This window comes from Pleurodeles waltl, chromosome 9, assembly GCF_031143425.1.
Source record: "Pleurodeles waltl isolate 20211129_DDA chromosome 9, aPleWal1.hap1.20221129, whole genome shotgun sequence".
Classification (NCBI taxonomy): domain Eukaryota; kingdom Metazoa; phylum Chordata; class Amphibia; order Caudata; family Salamandridae; genus Pleurodeles; species Pleurodeles waltl.
In genome coordinates this window covers 1,172,371,359-1,172,387,017 of record NC_090448.1, presented here as the reverse complement: position 1 = coordinate 1,172,387,017, position 15,659 = coordinate 1,172,371,359, and the positions used below count along the sequence as shown (strand labels likewise).

The 15,659-nt window shown below is 46.4% G+C and overlaps 1 protein-coding gene across 1 annotated transcript in view; it reads right to left on the bottom strand.

Moving 5' to 3' along the window:
• The window catches only part of SCFD1 (sec1 family domain containing 1), a 354,775-nt gene that overhangs the window by 281,439 nt on the left and 57,677 nt on the right, over window positions 1-15,659 (bottom strand). The window contains exons 7-8 of the mRNA XM_069209057.1: window positions 5,511-5,600; window positions 928-983 (exon numbers count right to left, since the gene is read on the bottom strand). Coding sequence (XP_069065158.1) covers window positions 928-983; window positions 5,511-5,600 — 146 coding nt within the window. The remainder of the gene's footprint in view (window positions 1-927; window positions 984-5,510; window positions 5,601-15,659) is intronic.

Below are 15,659 nucleotides of genomic sequence, written 5' to 3'. Positions count from 1 at the left end.
AGCTACAGGAGATTCCAGCTCCTCCTGGAGACTTGGCTTTTCTGACAGGCCTCCGACTGATGCCAGCAAGCAGTGTGTTTGCCTCTGTTACCAAGCGGCAAGAAACCGTTCCAGTGTACTAGCGCTCTACAGAAACCTCGTAGCATAACACAATTATGAATTTACTGCATTTGATACACAGTCCATCACCTGCTACATAATCTGCAGATGTGAACCCAAGAAAACTGTTCTAGCTTAAATGGATTATAAATTATTTAAAACGTAGGAACATGTGTTGTTGCGCGGAGGATGTCAATTTGCAAATGTTGACTAATTCCATTTGAGTTACTTTTTGCTGTATTTTTATATTAAACGGGGACTAATGAGGTGCAACCTTTGCTTGTACAGTGCTAATGCGCAATGTTTCCAAAATAATGAAGTAATACGATCACAAAATGTGCATAATTACACAGCATCATTTGGCTTTTTTAATCACATAATTCAGGCAACCTTGCCAAATAGCTTGGTCCTATCCTGAAGCACAATTCCAGTATCCCTGACTATGAGCCGCTGCTTAACGAGTGCTTTCCGGGCTGTTGTACTGATTTGCCGCTATTGGCGCTGTAGTGAATCCTGGTTTGTTTAATGGGATACAGGAGTTAGCAAGCCTCTGGCTTGCAGACTCGTGCCCCCGCCACCTAGTGACTTTTAACCTACTTAGCTTGCTCTGTCTTAGCCCATTTAATTATTTAATTCACCTAAGATGGCGGCCTTGTTTATAGTTAGGCCACTTGTTATGCCGGCAGCCGCGCAGCCTTTCATTTTACGCTGCCAGGAAATCTATTTCCCCTTTTAACGAACATATAAGCTGTACACGTACAGCAATTCAAAATTAATATGTTGAGCACCAACTTAAAATATATATTTAAGAAATAGTTGTTGTCTTACCACAGCCACCATTTCCGCCGCATTGCCGCCGGAGCATCGGATGATGGGCACGGCCCCTGTACATACAAAACCGAAAGGGTATCATTCGCTGTTCATGTCTCCTGCTTAATGCAGCTTTATTTCTGTTTCTTTTTAGTGTGGCCACACTCATTCCACAAAGCAATGACATAGTACACATTAAAACATGACGCAACACACTCATTGGTTTCCCAAAATGAACCCACAGGCACTGCATGGCCGGAACAATGGATGGGTAGATACTGGGGCTTGGGGTAATCTGGATGGGTAGATACTGGGGCTTGGGGTAATCTGGATGGGTAGATACTGGGGCTTGGGGTAATCTGGCTCGTCCCGCGCTGGTGGACTGAAGGACTGTGCGTAGTTGCTTGGCTGGAAAATGATCTGGACTAGCAGGTCGGGCTGGACTGCTGCTGAACCAGAATCAAGACTGACTGGCATTCAGTTGGTGCCTAGAGTAGCAAAGTGGGCAAAGAAAAGGATGGACTGAGGTTCAGCCAGGGTAACTGTCAGTGCTTGAGATCAATTCAGGCATTTCACTATCACTTATGTGTTTTCTGGTTTTATAGTACAGCCGCTCCCTGGGAGCATGTCACTACTAGACAGTAAACCAAGCCCAGATGAAACCAAAAGTGCGAAAGCAGCGAGACTTAATCTACAGCGCAGAACGCGAATGGACAAAATCATCTCCCACATGGTTCCCCACTGACAGCCTCTGCGGGGGGAGTATTCCTCTGTGGTCCCAGGTGTTTGCGTGGTAGTGTCTTTGTGCCTTCACTGACTCTGCTTAACATGTGACGCAGGTTCTGAGGTTGTGCTGGTTTCCTGCTGTCTGTTAGTTTCTCGCTTTCCCTTTTGACTCTTCCGAGTATGCTTTGTGATTTCCCTGTGTTAATGAAGATCAGCGCTTTTGCACGAACCAGCATTATTTTCGGCGCTCTTGCCTGTGGCTGTCCTGCGTCTCTTCCAGTAATCACCTCTGTGGTCCTGCTGTAGGGTCACCCTCATCTTCCTTTAAGTAAACAGAACAGAAGGGGCAGCCAAGAGGCGAGACTAGCTATAGACAGGCTCAATGCTACAAGAAATGTGTCCTGGACTGGCACAGTTTAATCTTCTGCTCACCACCGATCAGGCCCTCTCACCATCGAGACGAGGGAGTTAAAGGCTGAAACAGCTCGTCTTAGACAAGCTCTGGGGTCTTGGGAAATGGTCACCCTAGATCCACCTCTGACAGATTCTTTGACAGGTCGAGGTGATGCTAGATCTAGAACAAATGTAAGATTTCCAGAATGCATGCACTACACAGTTCACTTTTCTGTTGCATAAATGTTGCACAGGCAGATCCTAAGTTGGTGGTGCCTGGCTTCCTCGGTTATTGAGCATTTCTCAATCCCACCTCCCAGGGAAGTATTACTTTGTGACTCATTTTTAAAAAAGTGTCTTGCCTTTGGTAACTATATTTCTAGTGGATCCATAGTCTTCTGCATGTTCTTCACTAGCCTCCCTCCTCTCATGAGGTGTTAGACTTGTGAATACTAAGATCCAAACTATCTAAACATTTTATGTGCAGTTAATGTTACTGTAGCTCTCTCAGTTCCTCTCCGCACACATCAATGAGGAACTGAAGACAGCACGCTGGTTTCTGCCCAATATACTCCAATCCCAATGTCGTCACATCTGGCGGGCAGAGTCACGGCTGAGCTGGTGGCACTGGAGATATATTGGAGGGGGAAACGTTTATGGACTTGTCTGGCGGGAGAAGGGGCATTCATGAGTTATGGAATCTGTGGAAAGATAATTACGTATTCACCAGAAACAGTTACAAAGGTAAATAACCTTTTCTTTTACTCTAATAGGTCCACATTTGGTTCCTTAGAAGCAATGTGTTTCGGAGAGCTTTCTCGTGCTACTTCTTATGCTGCAGCAGGTCGCGTCATGTTAGTTGACAGTGCCACCCTGGGACAGGCTCTAACGCAATGTTTGATTGCGCTTAGAAAAACTGAGAAACACAAATAAAAGGAGCAATCTTTACGTCGTTTTTAACGCTCTCAGGATCCTAGGATCACGGAAAGGCGCTTGTCCAACCAAAGAACCTGTACAATTGAGTGCTGTGCCAGGCCAATATCTTGGGTGTGTCAGCACTGCAGAGGACAAAGCTTTGGTCTAAACAGAGCAGACAAAGGCAAATCGGCTCAAACCCACCCAAAATAGTTCTTTGCACCCCCCAGTCTGTAAACACTGTGCCACAAAAACTCAGCCTAAGAGACAGACCTTGGGATACAGATCCATCCTTTAAAGTTCAAACCCTCGGGTGTAGGATGCTGTGAGCAGGGCTTTCACTGATGTGCTCAGAGATGAACCAGGCACACTCTTAGGTCAGTTCCTGATTTCTCAGCTCCATGGGTTGCAGTGGAGTGCCCAGATATGGCATGTTCACCTGCTTGCTGTGGTGATGGCACCTGTCTGAATTATTTATTAAACAAGTTCTGTTATGTGCGGGCATGTCACATTACAGCCACTTCAGAGCACGTTACAGATGGAACAAGTTCATCATTAGTACATTGCTGTAGACGATTGCTCCCTGTGGGCCCTGAGGAAGATCTCACCAGTAGATAATGGTATTTAGGAGAACAATTAAAGACGTGTAGGATGAGGTATGTAGGAGCTCGGTTATTGGACAAGGAAACAGGCTTGACAGAATCTGAACCACATTGGCGATAGATGCTCATATTCACTTTTGTCAGTGACTCTGTGCCGACACAAGTCCACTATGGCAAAGTGACAAAGCAGACTCTTATCTGTTCAAATAATAAGAGAGTGTACTTGAGCCTCTATGCTCTTACTCCATTTGAGTTAGGCTAATCAGCACCATACTGTGAAGTGCGTAAATCATTCATGACCCAGGCTGATGCTTCATCCACTCGGAGGAGGTCTCAAGTAGACTGGGTCCAGTTCTGTTCAATTTTCAGACGCCGAGCAGGAATGCATTGTACTTACCATGATGAAGGATAACTGCATCCTGCAGTTCCATATCCAAGCTGGTGGCCTACATCCAGGAAGATGGTGCTAAAGAAAGTATAAGTACGATGCTGCCCAGGCTGGGAAGGCGGTACTCCTTGACTCCACGTAAAGCTTGAGGTAGGTTGTGTCAAGTGCATCCCTGGCTGGCTCAGCCTAGATTGTCTTGTTTTGTTGCACCTGTTTTTTTGTTATTCCGTTTGTTTCTAGTTTCCTCTATTGATTTCCTAGGTCAAAGGTTTTTTGTATGCCCTGTGCTTGTTCTCCTCAGTTGGCTTGCTCCACTGAACATCTCTGCTTCTGTCTACATCTATACAATTACATATACTGCATGTATGTATACTATGGTACAGTAGTATTTTGACACCTTGACTCTGGGGATCCTGTTGTTTTTCTAATATATCAGGGACCTGTGGCATCACCCTTCTGTTTCTTCAAGCAAAATGAAGATAACAAATAGATAAGAGAGGAGACCAGCTAGACATAAATCACAGCAGGAGTACGCTCTGTGAGACGGAGGGCCTACACTGTAGAGTGCCTTCAGCTGCAATAACTGCACAAACTCTGGAGGCCTGGAGATGCCAAAGGGTGAGAAGACCCTGTCCTACATAATGCTTCGGCCTCTGTGGCTGTTGTACCTCCCTCCTCCCCTAACAAGTCATTCTCCACTTCACTGCGCTGGAGGTTTGGCACAGCCGATAAAGACAACATCTGCAGTTCACACAATAAAACAACTAAAATGCAGCTCTACACCGCAGTGGTTGGTCTTCTCATTTTTCCCCCAAAAATCACAGTTTTATTTTGCCACTAGACAGGCCAGTTAGAGCCTCCTCAACATGTAATGGCCATTTCAACTACTACACCTAACTCCGATGGTAGAACATGCAATTAAGGAGACGGGAAGTTCAGCAGTTGTCATGTTCTCTGTATGTGTGATGTACAATATTAAATGAGTCAACATCCTCTTAAGGCTCTATTGTCAGAGTACAGAAGTGGCTGGAGGACCCACTTGATTACTAGTGCGACCCGCAGTAATCTTCCAGGACTTGTACTATCAGCCTAGGGCACGCTAAAAAGATCCCAGCTCTCAACAGTGGGGGAACATGGGGATACCATCAGACCTCGAGGCCGCCCTTTAAACAATGAGTCCATCACTATCAATCATCACTCAAGCAGCACAGTACACGTCTATCAGCAGTGTTGAAAAGGTTAATGTGGGACTTCAAGAATTTCTTGTTCGAATACTCTTAGGCAAAAACACACCTTCCTGTGCTCTTCATTCATTTTGCTGAGTTACTTATGATTACGCATATGAGAAAAAGTACAAATTCAACAACCCAAAATAACAAAAATGAGACAAGACAAACGCAAATCTTTCCAGCTCACAAGGGCCGAAGCGTTGATATGTAAAGCCTCTTACAACTACAAAACACATTCAGCTTGTACAGCAGAGTATTGCAATGTCTGGGTTTTAAAAGGCATTCTTTGCACCCTTAGGTCAAACACGTTCACTGTCATGAGTCGGAGAACTGAAAGGTCTGACTTACCCAAGGTTACAAAGAAGCAGAAGAGACTGTCCACCAGTGTGTCCATGATGGTCTCCATTTCAGTGTCAGTGATGTCCGGCCTGTTTAGAGCTACAACAAAATTCAAAAGATGAATTAAAAATCCATGAAACATCAATGCACAGTAAAAATCCCAACTCACATAGAATGCACACATTATGGCACATTTTAACCACTAGTCTCTCAGCAGTTCCCAGACACATCACTTGTTAATGCTTCAGAAGAAAGTGAGATAACACACTCATGGTCACCCTCAACTGAGGAGCTCATGAGTTGGTCTGAGATAAGCCATCTCTCTTTTCATATCAAAGTAGCAATGTATTCTGCTACACTCCTCTCCAGGGAAAGAGATGAAGCCAAAGACAGGGGGAAGCACCCCTTTTCTCACAGTTATCCACACATTAGATTTGATTCTTCAGCAAGGACCACAGGCAGTAGCAGAAGAGAGGAGGACCCCATCCATCATCAATGATGCCCGAGAGAAGAGTGGACTTGAATATTTTTTCCACACTGCATGAGCAGGCGTGGGCTGCAGGGACAGGAGACTTCTTCGATAATAGGTGGAGTCAGAAGATGTGATGGGTAGCACCTCAAAAGTAACTTGATCCCAGGTGAAGGACAAATAAGCTACCCCAGTAAATATTTCAAGCACAAAGTACCTCCTACCATCATTAGCTGACCCAATTAATTTTATACACCACATATTTACTCGGGATATATGCATCCAGTTACCTGGGAACAACTTCATATTACTTGTACTCTCATACCCTCCCCACTGAGGAAGAGCTCACAAGGCGATCAATTTTTGGTTTGGTATAAATCTGATCCAGCAGTTTTTGAGATATATGCATTTAAAAAAGTTCACAAGTGGGCTTGAAATGGTTAACACTTGCATAATTTTACCAATCTGACGGGCAAGTCAAGACTCGTGAATCTTGCGAGTCACATTTTGGAAATACGTTTTCCGCCATCTTGAAACTTATATGTGCTCTGTTTTGCAAGTTTCATGCTGTGAAAGGAAAATGTGACTTGTGCAGTAATAATTGGATCCTGGCTTGTAGATCTACATGCTCTGCATTCTCTTGGCTTATAGAGTTGGGCACGGACATTTGCAGGTTGTTTTTTCTTCAAAGTTGTTTTGCAGTCACAAGACCTGTTATCACTCCAGCCTAAGTCCACAATGCACCAGGACAAAGCCTCCACCTCTGATTGTTTTCCACTCAGCAGGTGAGTAGAGTAAGTAGAGTATAATGTCGTAGACAGAGTAGGAAGTTCTGAGAATTGTGAAACATGAGAATGTTGAAAACATCTATGATCACAGCTGGCTTCCATCTGTGTGTAGTGCTGTAGGTGTGAATCTACAACACTACACACAGATGGTTAGAGGGTAGGGGAGATTTTCTATTCTTAGAATGTGTAGCTGTAGGGTCACATTCACTGCATAGTCAGCAAATCAGTTCTTCACCCAAGCAGAGGCTAGAGAGATAGTGCAGGAGTTTGACATACATTTCTTTAAACAGTCTTGCCAATTCCAGCCTGCCAGAGGGCGTGGATGTCCACACAGTAGTGTTTGGGTACTGTGTGTTGACCATGTAGCACCTTTGCATAGGTCTTCTAAAGAAATGTTTCCCAAGAAAGCCATAGTGGTTTCTTTCTTACGCATGGGATGCACCTTATACGGTGTAAGCACTAAAAGCTTGGCTTTTGCATAACAATCTGTATTTATTCAACAATCCATCTATCAATGCATGCATTGGAAATAGGATTACAGCTGGCTTTACAAAGGCAACAAACAGTTGTTTTAGCTCACTGATGTATATGGGTCTATCAATCTAATACATGAGTGCCCTTTTAATATCTAAGGTAGGCAAAGCCCTTTCTGCTGCAGAGTCTGGATGCGGTAGGATATGGGTAACTCAATCGTCTGCTTGAAGTGAAACGGGCAAACCAACTCTGACAGGAATTTGTCCTGTGGACCAGCCTCTCTTTGTGACCCTCACTGAATGATTCTTCTGTACTGAGGGCCTGCAATTCATTGATCCTTCTTAGAAAAGTAATGACCGCTAAAAGGGCCACCTCCCTTTGCATGTTGCAGGAGTGCAGTGGTTCGAAGAGAGGACCCACAAGCCTTGCCTTTAAATTCTAAACAGGATCAGAAGACACCTTTGGAGAGAAAATTCTCTTTAGGTCCTATATGAAGGCCTTAATAGCAAGGATAGTAAATAGGGAGAATGTATCCTATTGTTCATGTAGGCTGCAACAGCAGCCAGATGCAAGCAAAGAGACATGTAAGTTAATCCTGATTTTTGTAGATATAACAAGAATGAGACGATATCTTGAACAGAGATGTTAAGGTGGTCTACGTGGTTAAGAATGCAGTAATGGACAAACCATTTCTACTTGGCAGCGTACCAGTCATTAGTGATGGGTCTGTGCACCTCACACATGATTTGCATGCGGTTTCTTAAGTTTGAGGTATTCAAACTCTAAGACCTCATTTGCCAAATTGCCAGATTCAGTTTCTTGAGGTCTTTGGTGACTCTGGTGCTGAGTCAGAAGGCCCTCAATTCTTTTGCTCACCATGCCACCCCAGTTTGGACCCAGCCATATGCAAATCAGTCTTGGCCGTGTTCCCCATGGGAACAGTCTGTAAGAATGCATTTTGTATTGCTCCTTTTCTTTTAACGTGTGTAGTTTGAGCTTTCTCTCTGAACGCTCTGCCTATCACATATGTTACCTTATGTATATTCATTTAAGTAAAATAAGCCTGGCTCCACACCACAGGCTTGCAGCTGGTTTCTTTCCCTAGCTGGGGCACGTTACTCATTATAATCATGGGGTAAAAATAAATAACCGACCTCGGCTGTTGTATTTTGGGGAGGGAAAGGCTGATATCTATACCTTTGAACCACGCAATCCTTTGAAGGGTCTTGAATGGGAAGTCAGGCAGCGGCAGAAGGGAGTCGAGGACAAAGCAGGGAATGGAACCGGTGTGTAGAAACTGATTACCTCCTTAAAATATCTGTATGACGTATATCATTATTTACATACTTTATGTATCCTTTGATGTATGAGTATAAATATCACTGTTAAACGCTCCATGCTAGCACACTTTACTTCGGGCCAAGGATGCTAGTTGTAAATCTGTCCTCTTTTGCTGCAGCAAAAATAAATAGACCTTTGGTCATTGATTTTTCACTCCGGCTCTCCGTGTCAAAACTCCTTTGTAAATGCATTTGTAAGTATCTTTAAAAACGTGCCTTACAAGTCCAACCTGAACTGCCAGGCCAGGTCCTCCCTGGACTGGAAACAAGCATCCTGGCACTGGGTTCAGGGTATCACCCTTCATCAGTCAGGCTAGCTTGAATCCAGTGGCATAGCTTAGTCCGGGACCCACGTCTGGGCATACCCCACTTAGGGTGATAAAAGCAAACAAACACAAATGACGTCCATCATCTGTTGTTTTTGCATTTGGTGCTCTAAGTGGGAAGGGTATGCCCAGAAGTGGGTCCCGTGCTTGCTATGCCACCAGATTCAAGCTAGCCTGGCTGGTGAAGGGTGATTCCCTGAAACCGGTCCCAGGATGCTTGTTTCTGGTCCAGAGAGGACCTGGCCTGGCAGTTCGGGCTGGATTGTTCCCATGGGGAACAGGGTCAAGTGATCTGGATTAGGCTGGGTCCAAACTGGAATGGCATGGAAAGCAAAAAAACTGATGGATTAAACCCAGATCTGTGACAGGGGGTGAAGGTTTGATTTCTTCTGCATTCCGTCCATCATCTGTTATTTTTGGTCTGAGTGTGTCAGGCATTGCTACCTGTCTTAGGGCCTATGGTAATTTAGAAACGGAGCTCTTCTTCATGGCTCTCACTCCAAGGTCTCCAAGGACAGGACTTCCGGATTTGCCCTGCACTGGTGGAAAGCTCAATGCCTCCCTCAGCTCCGCAGATATAATCCTGGTTGTTAATACCCAGGGTCTCTGGAGACACCTGGCGCTGCATCTTATGGTATGCTCAGCCCTGAGGCTTTCAGAATCAAAGAGTCTTTTTTCCACTGAAAAGCCCTGCAGGCCGTCTTATTGTGCTCAGTGGACTAGTACAGACTGCAGAACCTGTGTTGGTTCGACCAGGGAAATTTAATGTTTTAACTGCAATAGAACTGGAAGGGAGTCTGCTCCATAACAACCCCACCCCTACAGTCATCCTTCAAATATGTTCTGAATCCTCAACAGCGTTGCGGTCACACAAATTGTTCTTGATGGCTGTGCATCAAGGGAGGCCAGTTACTAGAAGTGAGTTCTAGGTGGCTGGCACAGAAGCAGGTCACTACTATGTTCTCACGTTGGGCTTGAAGTCTCAATGGCTGGCACCAAGGGTCCCAGCGAAGAAACGTTGTCATTCCCTGAGTTGGCACCCAAACGTCTGAACCTGACGGCAGAATAAAACAACCAGAGGTGGTGTCCTTGTGCTAGAGTACTGTGGGATAAGGATGGAGTCACAGTAGGTCTTGTGACTTGAAAACTACTTCGAATAAAAACAGCTTGCAAACATCAGTGCCCAACAGTAGGTGGCAGGATTGAGTAAAACATATTTTTATACAGCCAAACATGCTATGAAAAAAACAGTGACAGCAGCCATGGGGGAGAACTACAGGTATGTGATTAGGGATATCCAGACAGAAGGAAAAATAAAACATATCTAGAGAGGGAAAAATTGCCTAAAACGGCAGGACTCGCGAGTTGGAGGCAAATGCTGGATTTGTTCACCATTTTTGCCTGACTCACAAGTTTCAGGCAGTTTATATTTATAACAAAAAAACGCATAAGCAAAGCCAAACACTAAAATGACTGACTGGCTTTGCTTGGAAGCCAGGCGGCAGGGCACTGACTTGGATGTAGACCACGCCATATGCCCAAACCATGCTGAGCAGCAAATGCTGCAGGTTAAGTGTAGGGTCTGGCCCCCAATCAGGCCATAAACCCACAACCCACTGCTCACAGCTGAAGACTGCAAGCAAGCTGGGCGCCAGAGCAGGCCGGGCGAAGGACCTGGCCCCCACCCAGGCCATAAACCCACAACCCACTGCTCACAGCCGGAGACTGCAAGCAAGCTGGGCGCCAGAGCAGGACGGGCACAGGGCCTGGCCCGCACCCAGGCCATAAACCCACAACCCACTGCTCACAGCCGAAGACTGCAAGCAAGTTGGGTGCCAGAGTAGGCTGGGTGCAGGGCCTGGCACAGGCTAGACCCTGAGCTCAACCCCCACAGTACGTGGCCTGCTCAGTGGGGGTTGGGAACCTATGGCAGGGTTGGATACAGGGCGTGGCCCAGCAGGCTGGACTCACGGCCAAACGCCAAGCACGGTGGGAGCTGCTCCCCCACAGCAGACTATGTGAAGGGCCAAGCTGACAAAGTCTGTGTGCAGCTGCTGTTGCAAATTAAGTATATCATAGAAAAACAATTAAAGTGACTGAAAAAACAGAGTTGTGGTTCTGGTTCAAACACACACCATAACTCAACAGCGTCTGCTATGCATAAACCACCTTATTTTCAATGATACAGATAGAAAATAACAGTTAACAGTAGAACAACATAGCAGACACTGTGCATTATGCTGTGGGAGTTTTCTGTAGAACTGAGGATTGACATTTCTCGCCAGCCTTTGCTCAAAAACCAATATGCTGACATTAAATACTGTGTACCTAGGAGTAATGAAATTGACTGGACAAGAACCCCTTGCAGAGTCCTTTCCTAATATAAGACAGCATGATCATTCCTGCATTTATACCTATGAGAAACATACATGTGGAAAATACCTATCACGAGTACTGCTTTAGGAGTGCACTCAATGGGTTTGCACAGTAGCATCACCCTCCATTCTAACATTTATTGCAGCAGCACATCTGCTCTAACCGTGACTCAAAAGAGCCACTTGTGCAAATAAAGTCAGTGGAGGGTGGAGTTCTCAGTCAGTGATACAGTGCATTACAAGAAGGAGGTGATATCACTGTGTAGACACACACATTGGAAATGGGTTACTAAAAATGAAATAAAGGATTTCAGATTTTTTTTTTTTTTTTCATCAAGACTTTTCCACAATAGTTGGGAAGAGGGGTGTTTTTGGAGTGAAAGAGTCTCTTTGTCACCTCTTAACGGGAAAGTAACTTTCTCACACAGGTGCTTCTCAGTTCTTTATTCTATTGTTTTTGTAGCACATGGCTACCAGGAGGCCTCCCAACACAGCACGGTTTGCGCTCCAGGAGGCCCAATTCCAGAGGTAAAGAATTCCAGAGTCTGGGTGCCAAAAAGGAGCAGGCCTTTATGTTTAGTGCCTTCTGTATGATGCATAGGTCAAACTGTTTTGCCGTTCCACAGAAAGCCAGTGGAGGTCTCTAAGACCCTTGGTTGTGGACTGATGCTTAGGGATGTTCATCAAGAGTCAAGCAGAGGCATTCTGCCCAGTCTGCAGCCTCCTGACCACATAGCAGGGCGAGCCAGGATACAGGACATTCCTGTAATCAAGACATGAAGCACGAGGGCCTGCATGATTACTCTTCTGGCTGTAAAAGGGAGGAGGTTGAGAACCTTCCTCAGTAATCTCAGATGGCAGCAACTTTTTTGGCTTGACAATCCTTGGAGTCCAGCCACATCCGAGACTCTTCATTGATTTTTTCAGGATAGGCAAATTGCTCCAACAGTCTGGTAGAAGGCTCAGGACATTGCTGCAAGGATTGTTGCCCAGTAGCATAACTTCAGTTTTGTCCTTGTTCAGCCTCAGTTTACAATTGGCCATCCATTTGGCTACTTCCTGAAGAACAGTGAGTCAGCGATAGGTGGCTAGAGCTGGGATCGGGGAGATTGACATAACTGGGAGTTATTGGTGTAGGGCACCAATGATGACCCAAACGAACACACAATATTGGCGAGTGGAAGCATGTCAAGTTAAAAAGGGTGGGGTTCAGGAAGAGCCCTGAGGAACCCCACAACTGAGGGGCGGACTGGCAGAGTAGCAGGTCTGATCCAGAAGCTGGAAGGTACAATTTTCCAGGAAGGAGGAGAGACATTCTAGTGCTCTATCCTTGATACCGACCTTTGAGATTCTCTGAATAAGAGTAGGATGGTTTACGGTATCAAAGGCGGCACTGATATCTAACAGAATGATGGCTGCTGAGCCTCCTTGATCCAGAAAACGCCTAAGTTTCTCGCCCAAGGGTCTTTCAGTGCTGTGTTGCGCTTGGAAACCCATTTGGGTGGGATGGATAAGTTCCGCACATTGAAGGAAGGCAGGGAGTTCTTTATTAACATGTTTTTCTAATAGCTTGGAAACTCCAGGTAACAGGGAGATTGGTCTGTAATTTCTCATGCAAAGGGGGTCAAGATTGGGTTTCTTTAAGAGTGGCTTGACTGTGGCATGCTTGCATTGATGGGGAATCTGCCCACAGGAGAGGGAGAGATTTAACAACGCTGGCAAAACAGGAGCGATATAGGCAGACCCTGGGGCACTGTAAAGTTTGAAAAGACCATGAGAAGACTCTCAACTAGAGCTGCTACCAAATGAATCCTCCATATGGGTCGTGTGAGAAAAGTAGGAATAAAGCTCCACAATTGTCTTCTGGAAAAAACATGCAAGTTTGGCTCTGTGCTCGACAGAGGCCTCCATAGTGGAGCTGACTGTGGGAGCCTCACTGATATCCGTGAGTATTTTAAAGAAATGTTTCTGGTGAAAAAGGCGGCTTGTGACAATTTTATTTCTTCATGATAATGCCTGATCGATTTCCAACAACCAGATTTGCTGGTCTCATCGTAGATAATTCTCCTATTAATTACTCCTGTTTCCAACCCTGGTTCAGCTCCAGGTACTGGCTCATGTTACTAGCTGGGGTTATTAGTTGCTGCTCAAACTGGGTTAAATGCCGAATATAGGAGGTAGGGCTCGATGTGCATGTATGAAGCATGTCAACTTGTTGTCATTTCTTTTCTATTAAAAATATATTTGTGTATAAACTGCTGAAGGAGAACCGGCAGATCTCCAAAAATATGTGAAAGCAGCCAGAGGTTATCGATATGGCAAGATCCTGGTCGATGAAACCTGCACACAAAGGAAAGAGGTACATAGCCCTTGAGCCAAACTCAACGACGCAGATAATTTCATCACACACGTATGATTAATTGTAGGAAAGTAGCCTCTTTCTAGCTTGGTTACCCCCACTTTTAGCCTGTACGTCAGTGTGTTTGACTGTGTTAACTGGGATCTTACTAACCAGGACCCCAGTGGCTGTGCTCTCTCCTCTAAATTTGGTTGCTGGTAACGTTTTATTCCCACAATTGGCATACTGGTCCATGTAAGTCCCTATTATATGGTACCTAGGTACCCAGGACATTGGGATTCCAGGGGGTCCTTATGGGCTGCAGCAGTTATTCTGCCACCCATAGGGAGCCAATGCAAAGGGTTCTGCAGGCCAGCCATTGCAGTCTACGTGAACCGGGTGCACGCACCTGGTTTCACTACAGGTCACTGCACCAGGTCACTGTAAGTCACCCCTATGGTAGGCCCTCTCAGCCCAGAGGACAGGGGCAAGCTACCTGTGTGAGGGCACCCCTGCACTAGCAGAGGTGCCCCCACGAATTCCAGCCCCATTTTACTGGACTGTGAGTACAGGCATGCCATTTTATATTTACTGGACATAGGTCACTACCTATGTCCAGCTACATAATGGTACCTGAACCTGGGCATGACTCATACCCCAATATTGTTGCAAGTATTGTAAGTATGATTCCATGCACTCTGGGGGCTCGTTAGAGGACCCCCCCCAGAATTGCTACCACCAACCTTACAGGGTTTTCCCAGGCAGCCCAGCTGCTGCCATCCCTCAGACAGGTTAATGCCCTCCTGCTGTTTGAGAAGCTCAAGCCCAGGAAGGCAGAACAAAGGATTTTCTTTGGGAGAGGGGTGCTACACCCTCTCAATTTGGAAATACGTATTACAGGCTTGGGAGGGGTAGCTTCCCCAAGCCACTGGCAATGCTTTGAAGGGCACATTTTGGTGCCCTCCTTGCATAAACCAGTCTACAGCGAATCAGGGACCTCCTGTCCCTGCTCTGGTGTGAAACTGGACAATGGAAAGGGGAGTGACCACTCCCCTGTTCATCACCACCCCAGGGGTGGTGCTCAGAGCTCCTCCAGAGGGTCCCTGGGTTCTGCCATCTTGATTTCAAGGTTGGCAGGGAACTCTGGAAGCATCTGAGTGGCCAGGCCAGGCAGGTGATGTCAGAGGCACCCTCTGATAGGTAGTTACCTGGTTAGATGACCAAGCCCCCTCTTAGGGCTATTTAGGGTCCTCCTCTGGGGTGGGTCACCAGATTCAGCTTGCAAGATTCCAGCAGGACTCCTCTGCAACCTCTGCTTCGATTTCTGGCCTCTGGAACCACGACTGGACCCTCCAGGAACCGACAAGCTGCAGATCCACAATGAAGACATTTCTGCTACATTGTATCCGGAACTCCTGCCAGCTTTGCAACATTTCCCCGGCTGTGTATCCTCAGAAGACTCCAACTCTTCAGACTGCACAAGAAGAAGAAGGAATCTCGCTTGGGCTGAAGGCATCACCCCGTAACTACAGGTACCTGACTGCATCGACGACCGGCTGCATGGATCTCCCTCATCCTGAGTGGAGTGGGTCCTGCATCACGAGTGGTGGTCCAGGGAGTCTCCCTTGGCCCTCTCTACCAGCTGTCGCACTTTGGTGGTGGTAAATCCTTTCCACTCCAAGCAAGACAGCACCCCCGTGCACCGCGTCCTTTGCAGCTGACAAGACTTGTTTGCTTCACCTCCAAGGGGAACTTCAGGCGACGTGTAGCTACAGCCCCAAGCACTCCCTTCTGCAACTCTTGGGCCTCTGCGTGGTCCGCCAGCGACCTGGGAGCAACTTCTGTGGTGCTGCGTGGGCTGCTTCAGTGACTTCTGTGTCCCAGTCCTGTGGGACACTTGTGGGTGCTGCCTCTGCTCCTGTGGGCCTTCTGCGACGCAGACAATCCCCTGTGACTACCCCTCCGGAGTAGAGTCCTCCTGGGCCTTGCCAGTCCCCGGCAGCACCTCTTTTCCAACAAACGTGAATTTGCCTTTGCCAAGGCTTGTT